At 49.8% G+C, this 23659-nt stretch overlaps 1 protein-coding gene across 1 annotated transcript in view; it reads left to right on the top strand.

The window, feature by feature from the left end:
* Nucleotides 1-963: 963 nt before the first annotated feature.
* Nucleotides 964-23659, top strand: part of LOC127039198 (acrosin-like) — a 34721-nt gene continuing 12025 nt past the window's right edge. Inside the window, exons 1-2 of the mRNA XM_050932501.1 lie at nt 964-1039; nt 2186-2384. Coding sequence (XP_050788458.1) covers nt 964-1039; nt 2186-2384 — 275 coding nt within the window. The remainder of the gene's footprint in view (nt 1040-2185; nt 2385-23659) is intronic.

The following is a 23659-nucleotide window of genomic DNA, read 5'->3' as shown; positions in this document are numbered from 1 at the left end:
AGACTAAACTTCTGGGGCTTCAGACCTCCTGCTTCACATCGTGAGCTCTGGCCAGCTACTCCAGCTGAGACAGACCTCAGCAGAGACTTCAGGGATGAATGCAGCCTAGCAGATATTTGCAGTGACACACAAGCAGCATTTTCAAAACAGTCGGGTTTATTGGTCAGCGGGAATGTAGCATTGGAAGTCCTTAGGTCAGCACAGAGACAGGCAAAATAAAGCATAGTCCATTCTGATCAGCCCAGAGCAGTTCAGCAGCCAAGCTGCGGCACGCTCCATTTTCAGACTCTGGTGCTCTCTCTGACTTCCTTCCTTTCACTCAGTTCCCAGGTGAGAGAGCCAAAGTCCTTCAGGGGCAGGCCTGATTACAGTTTAGTTCACATCCCGCTTGCCACGGTTTCCTGCTCTTACATGTTGATTGTTCAGTCACTTGGAGGGGTGTGTGTGTGTCTCTTTGTCTTACTGGATCCTCTGGAGGTCTGGGTCAGGTTCAACAAGTTCCTTAAAAACCCAGTCATTCCACCCGGACTGCTAGGGCACACACACTCATCTCCTGTCCCTGTGCTGTTCCAGGAGCAGGTAGCACAGGGAAACTGAGGCATGCCTTGGATTAATGAAAATATTAGAGAAAATTGCCACTTCATCATACGGGGTAACGGGTAACAGAGGCTGGCCTGGGTCCTACAGGAGGTCAGACAAGATGATCTAATGGTCCCTTTTGGCCTTAAAAAATCTATGACCCTGCCCTCTGGTCTGCTTAGCTCCCCCATCCCAGGCTGGCTTGTACCCCCGGCCTCTTCTCCAGGCTGGTTCAGCTTGGCCCAGCCCCTCGGGGAGGCAAAGTCCAGCTGTGGGCTCAGCTCATTCCAACCATCTCCTAGCATAACGTGGGAGAATGTGGCTCCTCTAGCCCAAGGCAAGGCCTGGTGATGTCACAATGGTGCCCAGGAGCCGGGCTTGGCGATGGGGTCCCTGGCGTGGCTGTCCATGGGGCTCCTGCCCCTTCTGCTCCTGGCGACGCAGGGATACAGCTCGAAGTGTGAGCGGGATGTGGGGCCAGGGGCGCTGGAACAATTTGTATAATGGGGGTGCTGAGAGCCAATGAACCAAATTGTGAATCCTGTATGTAATGGAAACCACTTCAACGCAGGGGGTGCTGGACCACCCCCAGCACCTTAGTTCCAGCACCTATGTGTGAGGGGCTCCCATGGAGGTGGCCAGGGGCTCCTGCCCCCACTCATGCCATGAGCACAGCCGCATGGTGGGGCCTGCCCATGCACCAATGCCCAGACACACTCCGTGGGGGAGCCCCAGCCCCTCCCGTGCTCCAAGCAGGAGAGGAGGCAGTGAGGCCAAGCCCTTCCTTTACAGGGGAAAGGGGAGGAGAGCAGAGAGGGAGGTGTTGAGGGGCTGAGGCCTTTGCCCATAGGGAGACAAGGGGACGCTGTTGCCTCCCACTAATTCATCTGAGCAGCTTTAACTCCCGTGAGGCCCTTGTGCCAGAGGTGGGGAGCCCAGGGCAGGGGTGGCAAGGGGTTGTGGGTTGGATTGAGGGGTGTTGGCAGAGCTGGGGCAGGGGGATGGAGCCCAGGGCAGGGGTGGCAGGAGGCTGTGGGTTGGATTGAGGGGTGTTGGCAGAGCTGGGGCAGGGGGATGGAGCCCAGGGTAGGGTTAGCAGGGGGCTGTGGGTTGGATTGAGGGGTGTTGGCAGAGCTGGGGCAGGGGGATGGAGCTGAGGGCAGGGGTGGCAGGGGGCTGTGGGTTGGATTGAGGGGTGTTGGCAGAGCTGGGGCAGGGGGATGGGTCTGAGGGCAGGGGTGGCAGGGGGCTGTGGGTTGGATTGAGGGGTGTTGGCAGAGCTGGGGCAGGGGGATGGAGCTGAGGGCAGGGGTAGCTGTGGGCTGGGGGTTGGATTTAAGGGGCATTGGCAGAGCTTGGGGGCAGGAGTGATGGATCCCAGGCCTGGGAAATTAAGGAGCTGCAGGTTGGCAGAACTCAGGTGTGGAGGCACCTCTGATCTCGGGTTCTTTGTTGACTGAATCTCTGCTGTCCGGGGAGTGGAAATGGCTCTGGAGAACTGCTTGGGGGTGTATATTTCCTTCATGCCCTTGATGGGTCCCTTCAGGCTCACACAGCCCAGCAATTCCTTTTCACACACAGACCCTGTCTTTGATCTTCTCCACAGCCTGTGGGCGCCGCCCCCTGATGTCTGGCTACAGCGGGATGCGGATCGTGGGTGGTGCAGATGCTCTGCCGGGGGCCTGGCCTTGGCTCGTCAGCATCCAGATCCCCACCCGAATGGGCCCCCGGCATTCATGTGGTGGGTCCCTCATCAGCACTCGCTGGGTCCTCACAGCAGCTCACTGCTTCAAAGTCAAGAGAAGGTGAGACAGGGGCAGTCTGTGCCAGGACCTTAGGGAGACAGTGCGGGTGGGGGGGGGAGGCTGGAAGACACTTGGGGAGCATGAGCAGCTGATCCATAGAATGTAAGGACAGTAGGGACCATTAGAACCTCTAGTCTGACCCCTTGTATTAAGCCCAATAACTTGGGTTCGGCTAAAACATTTTCCAGAAGCATCACATGTTTTTGTGGGGGGAAGGATAGCTCAGTGCTTTGAGCCTTGGCCTGTTAATCCCAGGGCTGTGAGTTCCATCCTTGAGGGGGCCATTTAGGGATCTGGGGCAAAATCCATAGTTGGTCCTGCTAGCAAAGGCAGGGGTCTGGACTCAATGACCTTCCAAGGTCCCTTCCAGTTCTGTGAGACAGGCATATGTTATTATTAGTCTGGATCCGGAGACACCATGAGATGGAGAATCCACCACTGCCCTTGGGAATTTGTTCCAGTTCTTAGTCACCTTCATTGTTGACTGTTTGGGCCTAATTTCTCATTTGAATTTGTCTGGCTTCTGCTTCCAGCAACTAGTTTTTGTTCTGCCATTCTCTGCTAGATTGAATAGGTGTCATTGCCTGGTCCTTTCTCTCCCTGAAGGCCTATATGCACTGTACTTGAGTCACTTCTCAGTCTAGGCTGAGCACAGAGCTCTGTGTCTCTCACTGTCAGGCATTTTCTACAGCCCTTGAATCACTTCTGTGGCTCTTGTCTGCACCCTCGCCAATTTTTCAACATTCTTTTTAAAATGCGGACACTAGAACTGAATGCAGTGTTCAGCATGGGACTCACCAATGCTGCAAACAGAAGTAAAATCTGCTCCCAGCTCCTACTCACTTCTCCCCAGTTTATACATCCAAAGATCACAGTAGCCCTTTTGTTACAGCATCACACTGGGAGCACATGTTCAATTACTTGTCCACTATGACCCCTAAATCCTGTTCAATGTCACAGGCCCCCATTCTGTAGCTATGGTCTGCATTTCTTGTTCCTAGGTGCATAACTTTCCATTTGGCTGTATTAAAATGTATGTTGTTTGAATGGGCCCAGTTGACCAAACGATCCTGATCGCTCTGTATGGCTCCCCTTGCCTCATCATTATTTACCACTCCACCCATCTCTGGGGCATCCCTAAGTTGTACCAGCAGCGATTTGATATTCACTACCAGAGCACTGCTGAAAATGGTGAATGGCATCAGGCCCAGTACTGGGGGAAGGCCTGGGTGCATTGGCGAGTGAGACGGGGAAGAGCTCCTCACTCACCTTTACTGTAGATCTGACGCTGTGCTAGCTGTGGGCTGCTGGCTATCTCTTTCCCCTCAAGCCTGCATAAAGAGGGTGAGGGGAAGGGTGTGGATCTGGGGGGGACCCCTTTCCCTGGTTGCTGCACCTCATTCACTGTTCACATGAGATGTGCTGCCAAGCGCTGCGGTTCTGCACACAGGCCATGCCTGCCTTGGGAAAGTGGAACATTTTAGAAAGGGGTGCCCCAGATTAGCCACAACCAGCTATGAAGCTTTCACTGTCGCCCACCTCGGTCTACATTGGAGGCTAAGTCATGACAACACATTTTCTGAATGACACACTCCACTCATGCAGACATGGCCTCAGTGAGGGTCAGAACTGTGGGCTGAGGGGCACTTGGATAAAGCGGACTCCTGGAAAGTGTATTTGGAAATTGCTAGCACCACAAAGCTGCTTGGCACTAGTGCTGCAGATGGACAGGGCCTGCCCCTATGCCCTGGATTGTCAGCGCTCCCTTGGGAGAACGCTTTGAGTGTGCCAGACCCCCGGGAGGTCACACCTTTCCATAGGGGTAGGCCATGCAGCCTCAGCGCCTGCCAGACCATGTCTCCAGGCTGCAGCACTCCTGCTCCTCCCTGTGAACTCTGCCCGGAGAGTTTGCCTGAAGCAGACTCCTGTTCAGAGACTTTTATCCTAGTCAGGGATTCATAGCTTCCAAAGCCAGAAGGGTCCCTGGGAGAATCTAGTCTGACCTCCTGTGTAAACAGGCCAGAGACCTGCCCCCAAATTAATTCCTAGAGCAGTAAAAGCAGCAAAGAATCCTGTGGCACCTTATAGATTAACAGACTAGAGCAGAGCTTTCAGACAATCTTCCAATCTTGATTTAAAAATTGTCACTGACGGAGAAACCACCTTGACCCTTAGTAAATTTTTCCAATGGGTAATTACTGTCACCGTGAACAATTTACACTTATTTCCACTCTGAATTTGTCTAGCTTCAACTTCCAACCACTGGATCACGTTAGACCATTGTTTGCTAGATCGAAGAGCCTGTTATTAAATATTTGTTCCCCCATCGGTACTTATAGAGTGTGATCGTCACCCCTGAACCTTCTCTTTGTTACGCTAATGATTGAGCTCCTTGGGTCTATTGCTATCAGCAGGTTTTCTAGTCCTTTGATCATTCTTGTGGCTCTTCTCTGAGCCCTGTCCAATTTGTCAGCATCCCTCTTGACTTGTGGCCAGCACAGCTGGACACAGGATGACAGCAGTGGTCACATCAGTGCCCAATAGAGAGGTAAAATAATCTCTCTGCTCATATTTGAGATGCCCCTGTTTATGCAGCCCAGGATCCCATTAGCTGTCTTGGGCACAGTGTCACATTGAGAGCTCCTGTTCAGCTGATTGTCCCCCTCTGCCCCCAAATCTTTGTCAGTCACTGCTTCCCAGGAGAGCATCCCCCAGCCTGTACATCTGGTCGACATTCTTTGTTCCCTGATGTGTATTTAGCCACATTCGAATGCATATGGTTTGCTTGAACCCAGTTTACCAAGCAAACCAGATTGCTCTGGATCAGTGACCTGCCTTTTCACTATTGACTACTCCCCACATCTATGTCATTTGCAAACTTGATCACTGATGATTTTGTGCTTTCTTATGTTTATTGCTTGACATTAATTATATTGCCCCCCCTTTATTTCTTTATTAATCGGACTGTATCAGGCATGCCATTTTCTTGCCTGGGATTGATGTCTGGCTGACAGGCCTGTAATTATCGGAGCCACCCCATTTATCTTTTTTAAATCTTGGCACAACATTAACTTTCTTCCAGTCTTCCTGATCAAGGCACCTTAGCAGGTATCTGCCGCAACTCCATGCAGCCTTTTCAAAACAGTCGGGTTTATTAGTCACCTGGGCAAAGCATTGGGAAGCCATTAGGTTAACAGAGAGGCAAAGGATAAGAAGAGTTCAGACTGGCCAAGGCTAGGGCTCCCTTGAGCCATGCTGCTGTAGGAACCACCTTCGCTTTCTCTCTGTTCCTTGTGTCTCAGTTCCAGGTAAGAGACCCACGTCTTTGTGAGCCCACCTCTTTATGGCCCCTTCCTGTCACCTTCCCCCATTGTTCTCCTGCTGCAATGCTGGGCTAAATTCACATGTTCAGCCCACTGGAGCATCCCACAGACATGTGTCAGTTGTTCAGCCCTTGGGGTTCCCATTGTCTCTGTAGGGTCTTCCACTGATATAGAATCATAGGACTGGAAAGGACCTTGAGAGGTCATCTAGTCCGGTCCCCTGCACTCATTGCAGAACTCAGTATTATCTAGACCATCCTTGACAGGTGTTTCATAGAATCATAGAATCATAGACTTTAAGGTCAGAAGGGACCATTATGATCATCTAGTCTGACCTCCTCCACAATGCAGGCCACAGAATCTTACCCACCCACTCCTGTATCAAACCTATGTCTGAGCCACTGAAGTCCTCAAATCATGGTTTAAAGACCTCAAGGTGCAGAGAATCCTCCAGCAACTGATCCGTGCCCCACGCAGCAGAGGAAGGCAAAAAACCCCCAGGGCCTCTGCCAATCTGCCCCGGAAGAAAAGTATGGAGATCAGTTAAACCCTAAGCATGTGGGGAAAACTCACCAGCCAGCACCCAGGAAAGAATTCTCTGTAGTAACTCAGATCCCACCCACATCTAACATCTCATCACAGACCATTGGGCATATTTACCTCTAATAGTCAAACACCAATTAATTGCCAAAATTAGGCTATCCCATTATACCATCTCCTCCATAAACTTATCAAGCTTAGTCTTGAAGCCAGATATGTCTTTTGCCCCCACTGCTCCTCTTGGAAGGCTGTTCCAGAACTTCACGCCTCTGATGGTTAGAAACCTTTGTCTAATTTCAAGTCTAAACTTCCTGATGGTTAGTTGATATCCGTTTGTTCTTGTGTCAACATTGGTACTGAACTTAAATAAATCCTCTCCCTCTCTGGTATTTATCCCTCTAATCTATTTATAGAGAGCAATCATAGCTCCCCTCAGCCTTCTTTTGGTTAGGCTAAACAAGCCAAGCTCTTTGAGTCTCCTTTCATAAGACAGATTTTTCATTCCTCGGATCATCCTGGTAGCCCTTCTCTGTACCTGTTCCAGTTTGCCTTGTATAATGGTACTAACACCTCCTTATCTCTACTGGAAATACCTCTTTTGATGCATTCCAAGACCACATTAGCTTTTTTTCACAGCCATATCACATTGGCTGCTCATAGTCAGCCTGTGATCAACTAATACTCCAAGGTCCTTCTCCTCCTCTGTTCCTTCCAACTGATGCCTCCCTAGCTTATAACAATAGTTCTTGTTATTAATCTCTAAATGCATGACCTTGCACTTTTCACTATTAAATTTCATCCTATTACTATTATTCCAGTTTACAAGGTCATCAGATCTTCCTGTGTAATATCCTGGTCCTTCTCTATATTGGCAATATCTCCAATCTTTGTGTTATCCGCAAACTTTATTAGCACATTTCCACTTTTTGTGCCAAGGTCAGTAATAAAAAGATTAAAAAAGATTGGTCCCAAAACTGATCTCTGAGGAACTCCACTCGTAACCTCCCTCCAGCCTGACAGTTCACCTTTCAGTATGACCCATTGTAGTCTCCCCTTTAACCAGGTTCTTATCCACCTTTCAATTTTCATATTGATCCCCATCTTTTCTAATTTAGCTAATAATTCCCCTGTGGAACCGTATCAAATGCCTTAGTGAAATCAAGGTAAATTAGATCCACTGCTTTCCTTTGTCTAGAAAATCTGTTACCTTCTCAAAGAAGGAGATGAGGATGGTTTGGCACTATCTACCTTTTGTAAAACCATGTTGTGTTTTGTCCCAATTAACATTGACCTCAATGTCCTTAACTACTTTCGCCTTCAAAAATTTTCTCAAGATTTTACATACTACAGATGTCAAACTAACAGGCCTATAGTTACTCAGATCACTCTTTTTCCCTTTCTTAAAAATAGGAACTATGTTAGCAATTCTCCAGTCATACGGTACAACCCCTGAGATTACAGATTCATTAAAAATTCTTGCTAATGGGCTTGTAATTTCATGTGCCTATTTCTTTAATAGTCTTGGATGAAGTGTATCTGGGCCCCCTGATTTTGTCCCATTAAGCTGGTCGAGTTTGGCTTCTACCTCGGATGTGGTAATATCTACCTCCATATCCTCATTCCCATTTGTCATCCTTCCATTATCCCTAAGCTCCTCACTAGCCTCATTAAAGTATTTGTTTAGATATTGGGCCATGCCTAGGTTATCCTTAACCTCCACTCCATCCTCAGTGTTTAGCAGCCCCACTTCTTCTTTCTTTGTTTTCTTCTTATTTATATGGCTGTAGAACCTTTTACTATTGGTTTTAATTCCCTTTGTAAGGTCCAACTCTACATGGCTTTTGGCCTTTCTCACTTTATCCCTACATGTTCTGACCTCAATAAGGTAGCTTTCCTTGCTAATCCTTCCCAACTTCCACTCCTTGTAGGCATTCTGCTTTTTCTTAATTGTCTCTCTGAGGTGCTTGCTCATCCAGCTTGGTCTACAACTCCTGCCTATGATTTTTTTTCCCCTTTCTTGGGATGCAGGCTTCTGAAAGTTTCTGCAACTTTGACTTGAAGTAATTCCAGGCCTCCTCCACCAATAGATTCACAAGTTCTTCAGTTCAATCCACTTTCCTAACTAATTTCCTTAATTTTTTTAAGTTAACCCTTTTGAAATAAAAAACCCTAGTCCCAGATCTATTTTTGTTTATCCTTCCATTTAGTTTGAACTGAAGTAGCTCATGATCGCTCGAACCAAGGTTGTCCCCTACAACCATTTCTTCTATGAGCTCCTCACTACTCACCAAAACCAAATCTAAAATTGCATCCCCTCTTGTTGATTTAGCAAGGAATCCATCAGCTGTCGCATCTAGGAAAATCTGAGCCCTATGATTATTACTAGCACTTGTCCTCCAGTCTATATCTGGGGAGTTAAAGTCTCCCATGATTACACAATTCCCATTAGTATTTACTCCATTAAAAACATTAAAGAGGTCTCTATCCATATCCAAATCAGATCCCGGCGGTCTGTAGCACACCCAAAGCACTATTCCAGGGGAGGCTCTGGTAGCTTCCTTCCCCAATGTGATTTTTGCCCAGACAGACTCTGTCTTATCCATTCCATTGCTTCTTATTTATTTACAGTTAACCTCATCATTGATATACAGTGCTACTTCACCACCTTTGCCTTTATTTCTGTCTTTTCTAAACAGCACATAGCCTTCAATACCTGTACTCCAGTCATGACTACTATTCCACTATGTTTCTGTTATCCGTATAACATCCGGTTTCACTTCCTGCATCAGTAGCTCTAGTTCCTCCATTTTGTTTACTAGGCTCCTCGCATTAGTGTACAAATATCTTAATTTTTGCTGTTTGGCTTCACTGACATTTACCCGATTAGGCACAGACATTCTACCGCCAATATCCCCTATTAGACTGGTATCTACACTCCCCTTCCTCCATACGTCCATTCTCCTACCCACGGCTGTATCCTCTCTTGCTTCGTCTTCTTCCCTTTCAATGTTAAAATCCGGCGTGGAGATTACCTGGACATCTCCCAACCATCTCCCCCCAGTTCCTAGTTTAAAGCTCTCTTAATCAGTTGTGCCAGCCTCTGTCCTAGAAGTCTATTTCCCTCCTTACTCAGGTGAAGTCCATCCCAAGAGAACAGTCCTCTCTCTGTGAATGCCTCCCAGTGGGCATACATCCCAAAGCCCTCCTTATGGTACCACTGCCTGAGACATCTGTTCATCGTCATAATCTTGTCACACCATTGTTGTCCTTCTCTAGGAACAGGCAGAATCCCACTGAAGATCACCTGAGCCTCGATTTCCTTAAGCATCTTCCTCAGCCTGGCATAGTCTTCCTTGATACGTTCTAGTGAGAATCTAGCTGTATCATTCATTCTCATATGAAGGACAATCAGTGGATTATTTCCCTCTCCCATTAGGATCCTCTTCAGCCTCAGGTCCACGTCCCGTGTCTTAGCACCTGGCAAACAGCACACCCTTCTGTTCTCTGGATCAGCTCTGGAGTGTTTGTCCAACCTGCTCTTAAACATCTCCCATAACAGAGATGCCACAGCTTCCCTAGGCAAGTTATTCCAGTAATTAACTATCCTGAGAGTTAGAAAGCTTTTCCTAACGTTCAGCCTAAACCGTCACATGCTACAATTTATGCCCATTGCTCTAGTCCTGTCCTCCAAGGTTAATGAGAACAATTTTTCATCCTCCTTCTTGTAACAATTTTTAATGTACTTGAAAACTGTTATCATGTTCCCCCTCAGTCTTCTCTTCTCCAGACTAAACAAACACAATTTTTTCAATCTTTCCTCATAGGTCATGTTTTTTAGACCTTTAATCAGTTTTGTTGCTCTTCTCTGGACTTTCTCCAATAAGTCTTCATCTTTCCTGAAATGTGGCACCCAGAGCTGAACACAATACTCCAGCTGAGACCTAATCAGCACGGAGTAGAGCAGAAGAATTACTTCTCGTGTCTTGCTTACAACACTCCGGCTAACATATCCCAGAAGGATGTTTGCTTTTTTGCAACAATGTTACACTGTTGATTCATATTTAGCTTGTGGTCCACTATGATCCCCAGATCCCTTTCCGCAGTACTTTTTCCTAGGCATTCATTGCCCAGTTGTATGTGTGCAACTGATTGTTCCTTCCTACGTGGAGTACTGTGCATTTGTCCTTATTGAATTTCATCCTATTTACTTCAAACCATTTCTCCAGTTTGTGCAGATCATTTTGAATTTTAATCCTATCTTCCACAGCACTTGCAACCCTTCCCATCTTAGTATTGTCCACAAACTTTATAAGTGTACTCTCTATGTCATTATCTAAATCATTGATGAAGATATTGAACAGAACCAGACCCAGAATTGATTCCTTCAGGATCCCACTTGATGTGCTCTTCCAGCTTGACTGTGAACCACTGATAACTACTCTCTGGGAAGGGTTTTCCAACCAGTTATGCATCCACCTTATAGTAGCTCCATCTAGGTTGCATTTGCCTAGTTTGTTTATGAGCATGTCATGTGAGACAGTATCAAAAGCCTTACTAAAGTCAAGATATACCACATCTACCACTTCCCCCTATCTACAAGGCTTGTTACCCTGTCAAAGCAAGCTGTTAGGTTGGTTTGACATGATTCATTCATGACAAATACGTGCTGACTGTTTCTTATCACCTCTATTATCTTCTAGATGTTTGCAAATTGATTGCTTAGTTATTTGCTCCTTTATCTTTCCAGATACTGAAGTTAAACTTACTGGTCTGTAATTCCCCGGGTTGTCTTTATTTCCCTTTTTATAGTTGGGCACTAGATTTGCCCTTTTCCAGTCCCCTGGAATCTCTCCTTTCTTCCATGACTTTTTGAAGATAATTGCTAATGGCTCAGATGTCTCCTCAGTCATCTCCTTGAACATTCTAGGATGTATTTCATCAGGCCCTGGTGACTTGAAGACATCTAACTTGTCTAAGTAAATTTTAACTTGTTCTTTCCCTACTTTAGCCTCTGATCCTATCTTATTTTCATTGGCATTTCACTACGTTAGACATCCAGTCGCTACTAACCTTTTTGGTGAAAATCAAAACAAGAAAGTCATTAAGCACCTCTGTCATTTCCACATTTTCTGATATTGTTTCCCTCCCCCCACCACTCCCATTGAGTAATGGGCCTATTCTATCCTTGGTCTTCCTCTTGCTTCTAATGTATTTGTAGAATGTTTTCTTGTTACCCTTTATGTCTCTAGCTAGTTTAATCTTGTTTTGTGCCTTGGCCTTTCTAATTTTGTCCCTACATACTTGTGTTACTTGTTTATATTCCTCTTTTGTAATTTGACCTAGTTTCCACTTTTTTTAGGACTCTTTTGAGTTTCAGATAATTGAAGATCTTCTAGTTAAGCCACGGTGGTCTCTGACCATACTTTCTAAATTACCTATGGAGTGGAATAGTTGCTTTTGTGCCATTAATAATGTGTCTTTGAAAAAATGGCCGACTCTCTTCAGCTATTTTTCCCCTTAGACTTCTTCCCATGGGATCTTATCTACCAACTCCCTGAGTTTGCTGAAGTCTGCCTTCTTGAAATCCATTATCTTTATTTTGCTGTTTTCCTTTCTACCATTCCTTAGAATCATGAACTCTACCATTTCATGATCACTTTCACCCAAACTGCCTTTGCCACTTTCAAATTCTTAACCAGTTCCGCCCTATTTGTCAAAATCAAATCTAGAACAGCCTTCCCCCAGCAGCTTTCTCTGCCTTCCAGGAGCGGCTCTAGATATTTTGCTGCCCCAAGCACGGCAGGCAGGCTGCCTTTGGCAGCTTGCCTGCGGGAGGTCCCCGGTTCCGCGGATTCAGCGGCATGCTTGTGGGAGGTCCGCCGAAGCCGCGGGACCAGCAGACCCTCTGCAGGCATGCCGCTGAAGGCAACCTGCCTGCCGCCCTCGCAGCAACCAGCAGAGCGCCCCCCGTGGCTTGCCACCCCAGGCACGCACTTGGCGTGCTGCTGCCTGCAGCCGCTCCTGCCGCCATCTGAAATAAAAAATTGTCTCCAATACATTCCAAGAGCTTGTTGGGTAATCTGTGCCCTGCTATACTGTTTTCCCAACAGATGTCTAGATAGTTGAAGTCCCCCATCACCACCAAGTCCTGTGCTGTGGATGATTTTGTTATAGATTCATAGATTCATAGACTCTGGGACTGGAAGGGACTTCGAGAGGTTAGTTTAAAAAAAGCCTCATCCACCTCTTCTTCCTGGTTAGGTGGTCTGTAGTAGACCACAGGCACTAATGTTTGTTTTTCCCAGTGCAGTGGGTGCTCCACCCGTGTTCCACCCCAAGCCCTGCTCCCATTTGGCCTCTTCCCCCATGGCCCTGCCCTCATTCTTCCTCTTCCCAACCCCACTCCACCCCCTCCCCCGCGGGCTCCCATCCATCCACCTGCTGCTTGTTCCTCTCTGTCTCCTCCCCTTCCCCGAGTGCCTCCTGCCGGCTGCTTGCTGATCTGCGGTCAGCCCCAGGGCCCTAAACAACTGATCTGTGGCTAGCCCCAGGGCCACCAAATAGCTGATCAGTGTCCAGCCCCGGGGCCTGTAACTACTGGCTGGTGGGTGCTGAGCACTCCCTATTTTTTTCCATGGGTGCTTGAGCCCTGGAGCACCCATGGAGTCAGCATCTATGACATCACACTTATTTTTTAGCCCTTTTATCCCTAAACCATCGATGTTCAACAGGTCTGTCTCCTGTTTCCATCTCAGCCTCCGTCCAACAGCTCCTCCCTTTTTAACCTGCCTGTCCTTCCTGAGCAAGCTGTACCCTTCGACACCAATATTCCAGTTGTGTATTATCCTACCAAGTCTGTGATGTCAGCTATGTCACAGCTGTGTTTATTAACTAGCATTTCTAGTTCTTCCTGCTTATTCCCCATATTTCTCGCATTAGTTAACAGACACCTAAGATTTGATTGGATTTCCCCCCATGTTCTCTCTTGTCTCTCCCCTATCATGGCTGTAATGGCCCATCCCACCCCCCCGTCCCCATATTCTGACCCTTCTCCCAGGTCTTCATGCTTTTGACTTACCTGTGGGCTTTTGTCACCTGCCCCCACCAATCCTAGTTTAAAGGCCTCCTCACTAGGTTAGTCCCTAATCCCGATATGCTATATGGGCTGGTCCCAGCCAGTCCCTGACAATCCATTCATAACACCCCAAGAAAACACCTTGTGTTTCCTGCTTTGTCCCAGGAGCAGCATTTTAACCCTGCTGCACCCACTGGGTAGCAGTACCACGGTGACAGGTATGGAGTCATACAAATCGGTCATAAAAATATTGCTGGAAATTCCCATGTCCCTTCCAACTAGCTCGTATTATACTGTGCCAATTAAGCACTCATTATTCGCTGTCATTAGGTTTAGCAAAGTGCCCAAGGGGTGGTGCCCCAGTAGCTGGAAATGGAAATTGAAACTAAACATGTGGTGCAGCTGTGTGAGTGGGGCGATGACCCACTGGAAGAACTGACGTGGTGGATTCTCCATGAGTTGGAGTCTTTAAATTAAAACAGGCTGTCTCTTTCCAAAGATCCATCTACCCTTGAAGCTAGGGGTGGGAGTCCCGGTAGCTTGAGCTACTGTGTCAAACTTGGTCTGTGCAGTAAGCTCGCTGTGCATGTGTACCCCACACACCTCCTGTGGGTGGTGCTCTCTCCCCTCTAGTGGCACCAAGACCACTTAGAGATTAACGAGTCTGCTACAGCCTTTGCTAAGGGCCATGTGTTTTTCAGTTCATGCAGTAGAGGCTCATGCATTTAGCTCCAGATGTCCCAGGTTCAATCTCACTTGTAACACTGACAGAACCCAGTCAATAGCTGTGGGTGTGTGACGTACATTGGATGTTACAGATCTGTGGGACCCACACCTGTAGCTCTGTGCGACTAACCCAGCTCTATGTATGTGACATATGGTGGGTGTTGTGGGTCTGTGGGGCCCACATCTGTGCATTAACCAGCTGTGCATGTGACATGTGGTGGGTGTTACAGATCCACGGAGCCCGGGTCTGTTCACTAACTGAGCTCAGTGTGTGTGTGAGACATACGGTGGGTGTTATGGGTTTGCGGGGCCCCGGTTTGTGCACTAATCAGCTGTGTGTGTGTGAGACATATGGTGGGTATTGCGGATCCACAGATCCCGGGTCTGTGCACTAATCAGCTGTGTGTGTGTGACGTACAGTGGGTGTTAGGGGTTTGTGGTGCCCGGGTCTGTGCACTAACACAGCTCTGTGTGTGTGTGTGTGTGCGCGCGCGCGTGTGCGTGCGCGCGACATACGGTGGGTGTTAGGGGTTTTGCGGTGCCCTGGTCTGTGCATTAACCCAGCTGTGTATGTGTAACGTACGGTGGGTGTTAGGAGTTTGTGGTGCTCGGGTCTGTGCACTAACTCAGCTGTGTGTGTGTGCTGTACGGTGAGTGTTAGGGGTTTGCAGTGCCCGTGTCTGTGGGCTAACCAGCTGTGTGTGTGAGATGTATGGTGGGTGTTAGGGGTTTGCAGGCCGTGGTCTGTGCACTAACCAGCTGTGTGTGTGTGTGATGTACGGTGAGTGTTAGGAATCCATAGGCCTGGGTCTGTGCACTAACCAGCTGTCTGTGTGACGTACTGTGGGTGTTAGGAATCCATAGGTCTGGTTCTGTGCACTAACCAAGTGTGTGTGTGACGTACGGTGGGTGTTAGGAATCCACAGGCCTCGGTCTATGCACTAACCCAGCTGTGTGTGTGTGTGACGTACGGTGGGTGTTACAGGTTTGCAGTGCCCTGGTCTGTGCACTAATCCAGCTGTGTGCCTGTGACGTACGTTGGGTGTTAGGCGTTTGCAGTGCCTGGGTCTGTGCGCTAACCAGCTGTGTGCGTGTGACGTAGGTGGGCGTTAAGAGTTTGAGGTGACCGGGTCTGTTCACTAACCCAGATGTATGTGTGTGAGACGTACGGTGGGTGTTAGGCATTTGCGGTGCCCGGGTCTGTGCACTAACCAGCTGTGTGTGTGTGTGATGGACAGTGGGTATTAGGAGTTTGTGGTGCCCGGGTCCGTGCGCTAACCAGCTGTGTGCGTGTGACATATGGTGGGTGTTAGGAGTTTGTGGTGCCCGGGTCTGTGCACTAACCCAGATATGTGTGTGTGATGTACGGTGGGTGTTAGGAGTTTGTGGTGCCTGGGTCTGTGCACTAACCAGCCGTGTGTATGTGATGTGTGGTGGGTGTTAGGTGTTTGTGGTGCCCAGGTCTGTGCACTAACCAGCTGTGTGTGTGTGATGGACAGTGGGTGTTAGGAATCCATAGGCCTGGGTCTATGCACTAACCAGCTGTGTGTGTGTGAGACATACGGTGGGTGTTAGGAGTTTGTGGTGCCCGGGTCTGTGCACTAACTCAGCTGTGTGTGTGTGACGTACTGTGTGTGTTAGGAGTTTGTGGTGCCCAGGTCTGTGCACTAACCAGCTGTGTGTGTGACATATGGTGGGTGTTAGGGGTTTGTTGTGTCTGGGTCTGTGCACTAACCAGCTGTGTGCATGCGACGTACGGTGGGTATTGGGGTTTGTTGTGTCCGGGTCTATGCACTAACCCAGCTGTGTGTGTGTGTGAGACGTACGATGGGTGTTAGGAGTTTGTGGTGCTCGGGTCTATGCACTAACCAGCTGTGTGTGTGACGTACCGATGGGTGTTAGGAATCCATAGGCCTCGGTCTGTGCACTAACCTAGCTGTGTGTGTGTGTGTGAGACGTATGGTGGGTGTTAGGAGTTTGTGGTGCCCGGGTCTGTGCACTAACCTAGCTGTGTGTGTGTGTGTGTGTGTGTGACGTATGGTGGGTGTTAGGAGTTTGTGGTGCCAGGGTCTGTGCACTAACCCAGCTCTGTGTGTGTGACGTATGGTGGGTGTTAGGAGTTTGTGGTGCCCGGGTCTGTGCACTAACCTAGCTGTGTGTGTGTGTGTGTGACGTATGGTGGGTGTTAGGAGTTTGTGGTGTCCGGGTCTGTGAACTAACCCAGATATGTGTGTGTGACGTACGATGGGTATTAGCAATCCATAGGCCTGGGTCTATGCACTAACCAGCAGTGTGTGTGACGTACGGTAGGTGTAAGGAATCCATAGGCCTGGGTCTGTGCACTAACCAGCAGTGTGTGTGACGTATGATGGGTGTTAGGAGTTTGTGGTGCCCGGGTCTGTGCACTAACCCAGCTGTGTGTGAGACATACGGTGCGTGTTAGGAGTTTGTGGTGCCCGGGTCTGTGCACTAGCTCAGCTGTATGTGAGATGTACGGTGGGTGTTAGGAATCCATAGACCTGGGTCTGTGCACTAACCAGCTGTCTGTGTGACGTACGCTGGGTGTTAGGAATCCATAGGCCTGGGTCTGTGCACTAACCCAGCTCTGGGTGTGTGTGATGTTATTGATATAAACTGGGACCATATAGAACATGGATTGCAACCAAGGTCCTGTAGTGGCACCAGATCCTATGTAAAGGGGGTCATATAAGGTGTCTAAGACCAGGTTATGGGTTACAGGTTATTATTATGCTGTCTGTATGTCTGTATCATTATGTAGTTGAAGTTACAAGTATTGGCTGTATACTGTCTGTATTTCAAATTGGTGCTGCAGTTCTGGGAAACACCCCAGACAAGTTGGTGTTACCTCTGCTTAGCCGGCTTGATGGCCCAATAAGGACCATCAGCTACACAGTTGACCCACTGAGAGGAGGCAGATACGCCTTGTAACTCAGCAAAGTATGCAGGGACTTGCCCATGTGACTCCAGACTCCATTTTGCTGTAATTTTCCACAGTAAGAACAAAGAAGTGTTCTTACACCTGGAAGTGCCTATATAAGGCTGATGCCTCATCTCCATCTTGTCTTCAATCCTGCTTCTTACCTCTGGAGGGACTTTGCTACAAACTGAAGCTCTACACAAAGGACTGATAACCTATCCCAGCGGGGGATGTTCTCCAGAGACTTGATTTGAACCTGCAGTTTACTCCATCATTGCTATAAGCCTGAACTAAGAACTTTGCCATTACTGTATGTAATTGATTCCATTTAACCAACTCTAGTTCTCATCTCTATCTTTTTCCTTTTATGAATAAACCTTTAGATTTTAGATTCTAGAGGATTGGCAACAGCGTGATTTGTGGGTAAGATCTGATGTGTATATTGACCTGGGTCTGGGGCTTGGTCCTTTGGGATCGAGAGAACCTTTTTCTTTTACTGGGGTATTGGTTTTCATAACCGTTCATCCCTAGGACGGGTGGCACTGGTGGTCATGCTGGGAAACTGGAGTGTCTAAGGAAATTGCTTGTGTGACTTGTGGTTAGCCAGTGGGGTGAAACCGAAGTCCTTTTTGTCTGGCTGGTTTGGTTTGCCTTAGAGGTGGAAAAACCCCAGCCTAGGACTGTGACTGCCCTGTTTGAGCAATTGATCCTGAATTGGCACTCTCAGTTGGGTCCCACCAGAACCGCATCATCACAGTGGCATAGTCAGCAGGATCCACAGAACCAGGTCAATTAAGCTTTGGGTCAGAACCCCACTGTATCCAAATTTGAAATTCGGGATTGAGAGTTTGGTTGGTTGAAGAGCAGTTGCAATGGGTGAGCAAGGAGCATATGAGGGTCTTGACAAAAAAGCCCTGGAAGATTTGTGTTCAGAAAAGGGAATAAGCTTTAGAAAGACGCTACAAATCAAGAACTGAGAGAGCTGTTAATGGCCAGTGATCAGGAGGCAGGAGCACAGCCCTTACCTGATACTACAGAGACTGCAGAAGCAATTCGAATGAAAGAGGCAGCGAATAAACTGCAGTTCGAGCATGAACAGAAACTAGCAGACCTGCGATTGCTGGAAAGGCAGAAAATAGCTGAATTAGAAAGAGAAGCTGCTGAAAGACAGAAAGAAGCTGCTGAACGAAAGAAGGAGGCTGATGAGAGAGAAGAAAAAGCTCGTAAGGGGCGTCTGGAATTACTGGCTGCTGAGGAGAGAGCTTGACAGAGGCAACAGGAGACTCACAAGATGGAACAGGAGACGGTCAGACTGCAGCTCCGAGTAATGGAAGAGCGGAGAAAGTCATTGCCACCTGGTACTCCACATACCCACCGCCAGGAGAAGAACTGGGAAAAGATGTGTCCCATTTACAATGATACGGAGGATATAGAGAAGTTTTTGTCCACCTTTGAGCGCCTCTGCAATCTGTACCAGATCCCTGATGATCAGCGAATGCCTGTCCTGCTGACCAGACTGACTGGAAAAGCCAGGGAGGTATTTAATGATTTGGGGGAACAAGAAACCTTGGATTACGGGCGGTTTAAAGATTCAGTGTTAAGGCGGTTCAAGGTGACTCTTGAGTCTTACAGAGTTAAGTTTAGAAAGTTTGAGATGTCGAATGATTGTACTTTTGTAGAATGTGCTCATAAGCTGGTGGGTTTTGTTAAAAAGTGGGTAATGGGAGCCAAGGCACATGGGAGTTTTGAAAAGCTGCTGGATTTAATCACTTTGGAACAGTTCTTAAATGTTGTGCCTGACCACATGAGAGCAGCTGTGTGTGATAGGGACCCCGAGTTAGTCCTACGGGCTGCAGAGATTGCGGATGCCCATACCCGAAACAGGGCTCGGGAAGGGTATAAACCCCAAGGGAAAAGCAGTCACCATTCTCCCCAGTTTAAGAGGAGGGAAGGATTTACAGGTAAACCTGGCCCTGACTCTTGTAAGGTGGCTCACGGGGGCGCAGAGGGTGGGAACTCTCACCCCAAACATAAGCAGATTACATGCTATCACTGTGGGATGCTTGGCCACATAAGACCAGATTGTCCAACCCTAAAGGGCAGCCGAAAACCAGCAACCCCAAAAGCCACAGTAGATTCCAATTCCATTACCCTGAGCACCCAGGCTGAGCCAAGCCACAACAGCACCCCCTTAAGTCCAGGGGCAAGCAGAGCAGTGGCTAATGCCAACCCCCTCGTCTCCAGTGCTCTGGGAGGAGGGGATCAGCTCACCAGCTATGTCAGAACTGAGGCTTGGCAAGGAAGTGAGAGGTTTATTATGGAGGCAAAGGTCAATGGTGTTGAATGCATGGGATGGCGAGACACTGGCTTGGGTGTAACTATAGTCAAGGGACATCTGGTGAAGCCAGAGGACATGTTGCCTGGGGAATATGTAATGGTAGTGGCACTATCTGCGTACTCTGTGGACCTGCCGATGGCTAGAATCCACCTTGAGTGGGACGGCTTTAAAGGGGACGTGAAGGCTGCAGTCCGAGATTTAATTCCGGCTGATGTTTTGGTAGGAAATAACATACTGGGGGTGCCTGGCCAAGTGAATGTGGTGACCAGGTCACAGAGGAAGTTTGGGTCTGTGGTAGATGCCCTGACTGATGGCAGTGAGGGGGACGGCGAACAGACAGAGAGTGTCTCTCAAGATGAATCAGGTGACGGTTTGTCTGAAATGCCTGAGGAGGGTTGCTCCAAAGGTTTGTCTGTGCAAGAAAGCAGTGTGTCTGTGAGTGGAATTTCTGAATGTCTGTCTAATGTCTCAGAAGTGAATCTGGAGTTAGATCAAGTGCAGAAAGATCTCATTGGGGAGGAAAATGTTTCTCAGGAGCAGATTCAAGTAAATGGTCAGGTGGAAGCCCTAACTGAGGAAGGAAAGGGTAGATTGGTGATGGGTGATGGATTGGTGGCTAGTGCAGCTTGTAAAAGTGAACCTGAAATGGGTAACTGTGGTTTGCTGGAAGTAGCTCAGTGTAGTGAAAAAAGCAGCAGCTTATCTGTTGGGCGTGGCAATGTGCCTGGGAGGAAAAGTTTGGAGAAGCCTAGGTAGCCTTGTGAGCTAATGGCTTTGTCTAGTCAGCAGTGTGGGAAGACAAGGATAGTGGAAGATGAGTGTCCCTATCCCTTACCTGTTTCCTGTGTGGAGAAATGTGACAGTGAGGGGAATGTGCCTGTGTCTGTCAGGGGTATTGACTTGCCTATGGAGGAAGCTACCCTGGTCTCCAAGCAGTTGTCTGTGAACAGCCCTGTGTGCTGGGATAAGGGAAATGAGATCCCAAGCTGTGTGTCTGGTGAAGGAGAATGTGTCTCCGGCTCTTCTGTGTCTGTGGAGCAGACAGAAGGTGCCTTGCAGCCTGTGATGGTTGAGTATAGTGCAGTTGTCTCAGAGTTGGCTGTGTCACGGAGTCACCGGGCGATGCTCTGGAACTGCTCCCCACCAAGCCAGTCAGGACTTTGGGGAGCCTCCTCTCCCTTGGAGCAGACTTGTTCAGGGCAAGAAGCTCACACGTCTTCACCTCCTGGGTCTCTCCTTGGAGCATTCAGCATCCTCTGCCCCTCCGTGCGCTTCCCACAGCGAGTCCACCCCAGCGGGGTTCTGGGGAAGCCACCGGGTCCTGCACCCCCACTTTGCAGTCAGACGTGACTCTCAGCCAGCCAGTAAAACAGAGGTTTATTCGATGACAGGAACAGGGTCTAAAACAGAGCTTGTAGATACAGCGAACCGGACCCCTCGGCCGGGTCCATTCTGGGGGGCAGTGAGCCAGACCCCCAGGTCTGCCCTCCACCCTTGACCCCAGCCAGCTCCAGACTAACAACCCCTCCCAGCCCCTCCTCTCTCCTCAGCCCCTTTCCCGGGCCAGGAGGTCACCTGATCCCTTTGTCTCCAACACCTTCAGCTGGCACCTTTGCAGAGGAGGGGCCCAGGCCATCAGTTGCTAGGAGACAGAGTGTCAGGCATTTAGATGCACTGGCCCTTTGCTCTGCCAGATACTTACGAACTGCCATGGGGACACTGAGGCACCAACACAGTATTCAGAGAAAACATTAAGAACTTTCCCAGTTCGTCACATCTCTCCCTCCTTCGAGACCGAACTGAGCGAGGTCACTCCAGCCAGTGACCTGGGGAAGTTCGAACCCACCAACGTTCCCATGGATGCCCCAGCATCTCTCCCATTCCTCGGTGTGAGTTACACCAGGACAGTCCAGTCTCACGCCCTCCCTTAGGTCGGGTGTGCTCGATGGCACTTGCAGGCCCCATGTGGGAAGGTTTATGCGGCTTGAACCCTTTTGCTACCCCAATACCCCTGGGGTTCAAACTGGGACGGGGTCTTCTCCCAGCACTCTGGGCTGCAATTCAGGGTCTCTTGGTTAAGAGCCCCCATCTTGGCCTTGGCCAGCTCTGGGCTTGGGCAGCCGCTTCCCACTTTGTGGCCCAGACACAACACCTCTGCCGTCCCCCCTTGCACTTTCCAGCTTTTATCGTCAGTCCCACCTCCTTGAGGCAGCCCAGCCCCCTCTTCACCTGGGACACCTGTTCCTCCCAGGTCTGGCTAAAGATGCACATGTTATCAGTGTCTGCCAGGGCCAAGTTCTCCATTGCCCTTTGCTTGTTTAGAATCTCCCCAGGCCTAGGCATGGGGTCGGCATCGGACACTGTGATGGCTTTAAGCTTCTGATAGCCCCCACAAAACCAGATCATCCTGTCTCGCTTGGGGATCAGCCCCACGGGTGAGGCCCATGGGCTGTAAAACGGCTGGATCCCATCTAAAGCCAGCAGGTCCTTGACCTCTCTCTCCAGGTTCTGGGCTGCTTTCCCAGTGACTCTGAATGGGGAACACCTGATGGGGAGATTGGCTCCCACCTCAGGGAAGAGATCCCCCTGGGGGTCTTCCCCCTTCTCCATCCAATCCTCCCTCTTCAGGTCCAGGGGTCCCCTCACTCTCCTCCCATCCAGGAGCTCGAACGGGAAGAACCCTGTGGATTCCTGGGGTACCACCAGCTGCCTCCCGATTCCCCCCAGTTCTACTTCCCCTTGGGGAGCCCATTCCCGGTACAGGAATCCCTTCTCCTGCAGGACTCTGTCCCTGCAGCCTTCCCCAAGGGGGTTTGCAGTGCTGTGGCCAGCAAGTTCCCTCAGCTTCTCCAAGGAGGGATCCCTCTGCAGCTCAGTCTGGGATTCAGCGGCTGGGGAAGGGAGTGGGACCTGCTCCCTCTCGCTGGCTGGGCCTGGAGTCACAGCCCACCTGAGCCTTGTCCCTGGTAGCTCCCTCCCTGCTGTGTAATCACTTCCCAGCAGCACGTCTGGACCAGGCAAACCTGTTTGGCAGCTGACCTGCCCTGCCTGGGTGTCCCCCCACTCAGCTGGGGTCTCAGCTCCCCCCGTGCTCAGCACTGCCCTTGCTGTCCCAGTGGGGGCAGGCTGCGAGCTCTCTGCTCTGGTCACAGCATCAGAGCCAGCGTGAGCCCCGTCTCCGGTGTGCAGGGGGGCGGGGAGCATCTCTCCCTCCCACTCAGCCCCAGGGGGCTGGTTACAGGTAGGCAGGTATCCTGAGCCCAGCAGTCCCTCCCCCCTGCCAGACAGGTCATTTGCATTTTCACTGACCATTTCCATCCTAGCCAATTGGTTCCCTGGATTTGAATTCAAACCCTCGGCCGTTACAGGAGTGGGGCCTGGATCCTGTCCCATGGGGAGACAGTCACCCCCCAACAGGGCCTCCCAGCCGATATCCTGGAGAACCCCAACTACCAGCCAGCCCGACCCCTTCTGGGTCTGTACAGGGATCTGGGCCATAGGCAGGGCGAGGGGCTTCACCCCAGGGACCTTCACCCAGGTTCCACAGTCCCTCAGCATCTGGGGCTGCACCACCACAGTTCTCTCTGTCCTAGGGTCTCGCCCCTGCAGGTGTGTTTCCCCACTGACCCCTGGGCAGCCCCCTATGTCTGTCTGCTCCACCATCACCAGTCCACGCTGCTGCTGCTTCTCCTGCAGCTTTTCCTCGGGCTCTTGCTCTCTTTCACGGTCCTCTCGCTCTCTCGGGCTCTGCTCCCATCCCATCCGTCTCCAATCTCCTGATGGGGAACCCAATCGTGAAGACCCTCGTCTGATTGGGGACCAGACTCCCGGGGATGCCTGGCTGATGCTCCAGCTGCTCTCAGATCCTCTTGTAGCCCCATCTGGGCCAGGAATCTGCTCCTCAGAGCGGTGCTTCTCCTTCAACTGCACGATTAACTGTGCCTTGGTGAATTTCCCCATGCGTAACCCTCTCTTTGTGCACAGGATCACAATGTCCTTCTCAAGGAGATGGTGATAGGCCATCACTTCACCATTCCCAAGTGGCTCTGGACTCACAGGCCTGTGTGCTCTTGGCTCCCCCATGGTTTCCAGGAAGAACCCCTGGTGTGCCAGCCCTTCTTGTGATCACCACCTCTTTGCCAGGGTCGAGCTGCAGACTCCTCCGCCCCTGGGACTGCTCCTGCAATCCCCCGGGGAACCCTGCTACTGCAAAAATCCTTCTCTCTCCCAGGGTCGAGCGGCAAGCTCCTCCGCCCCTGAGACTGCTCGCTGCAGTCCTCAGGGGGACCCTGTTACTCCAACAGTCCTTCTCGCTGGTCACACACTCCCAGAGGT

This window comes from Gopherus flavomarginatus, chromosome 1 (genome assembly GCF_025201925.1).
Source record: "Gopherus flavomarginatus isolate rGopFla2 chromosome 1, rGopFla2.mat.asm, whole genome shotgun sequence".
NCBI lineage: Eukaryota > Metazoa > Chordata > Testudines > Testudinidae > Gopherus > Gopherus flavomarginatus.
The sequence above is the reverse complement of the archived record's forward strand: the minus strand, read 5'-3'. Positions and strand labels throughout refer to the sequence as shown.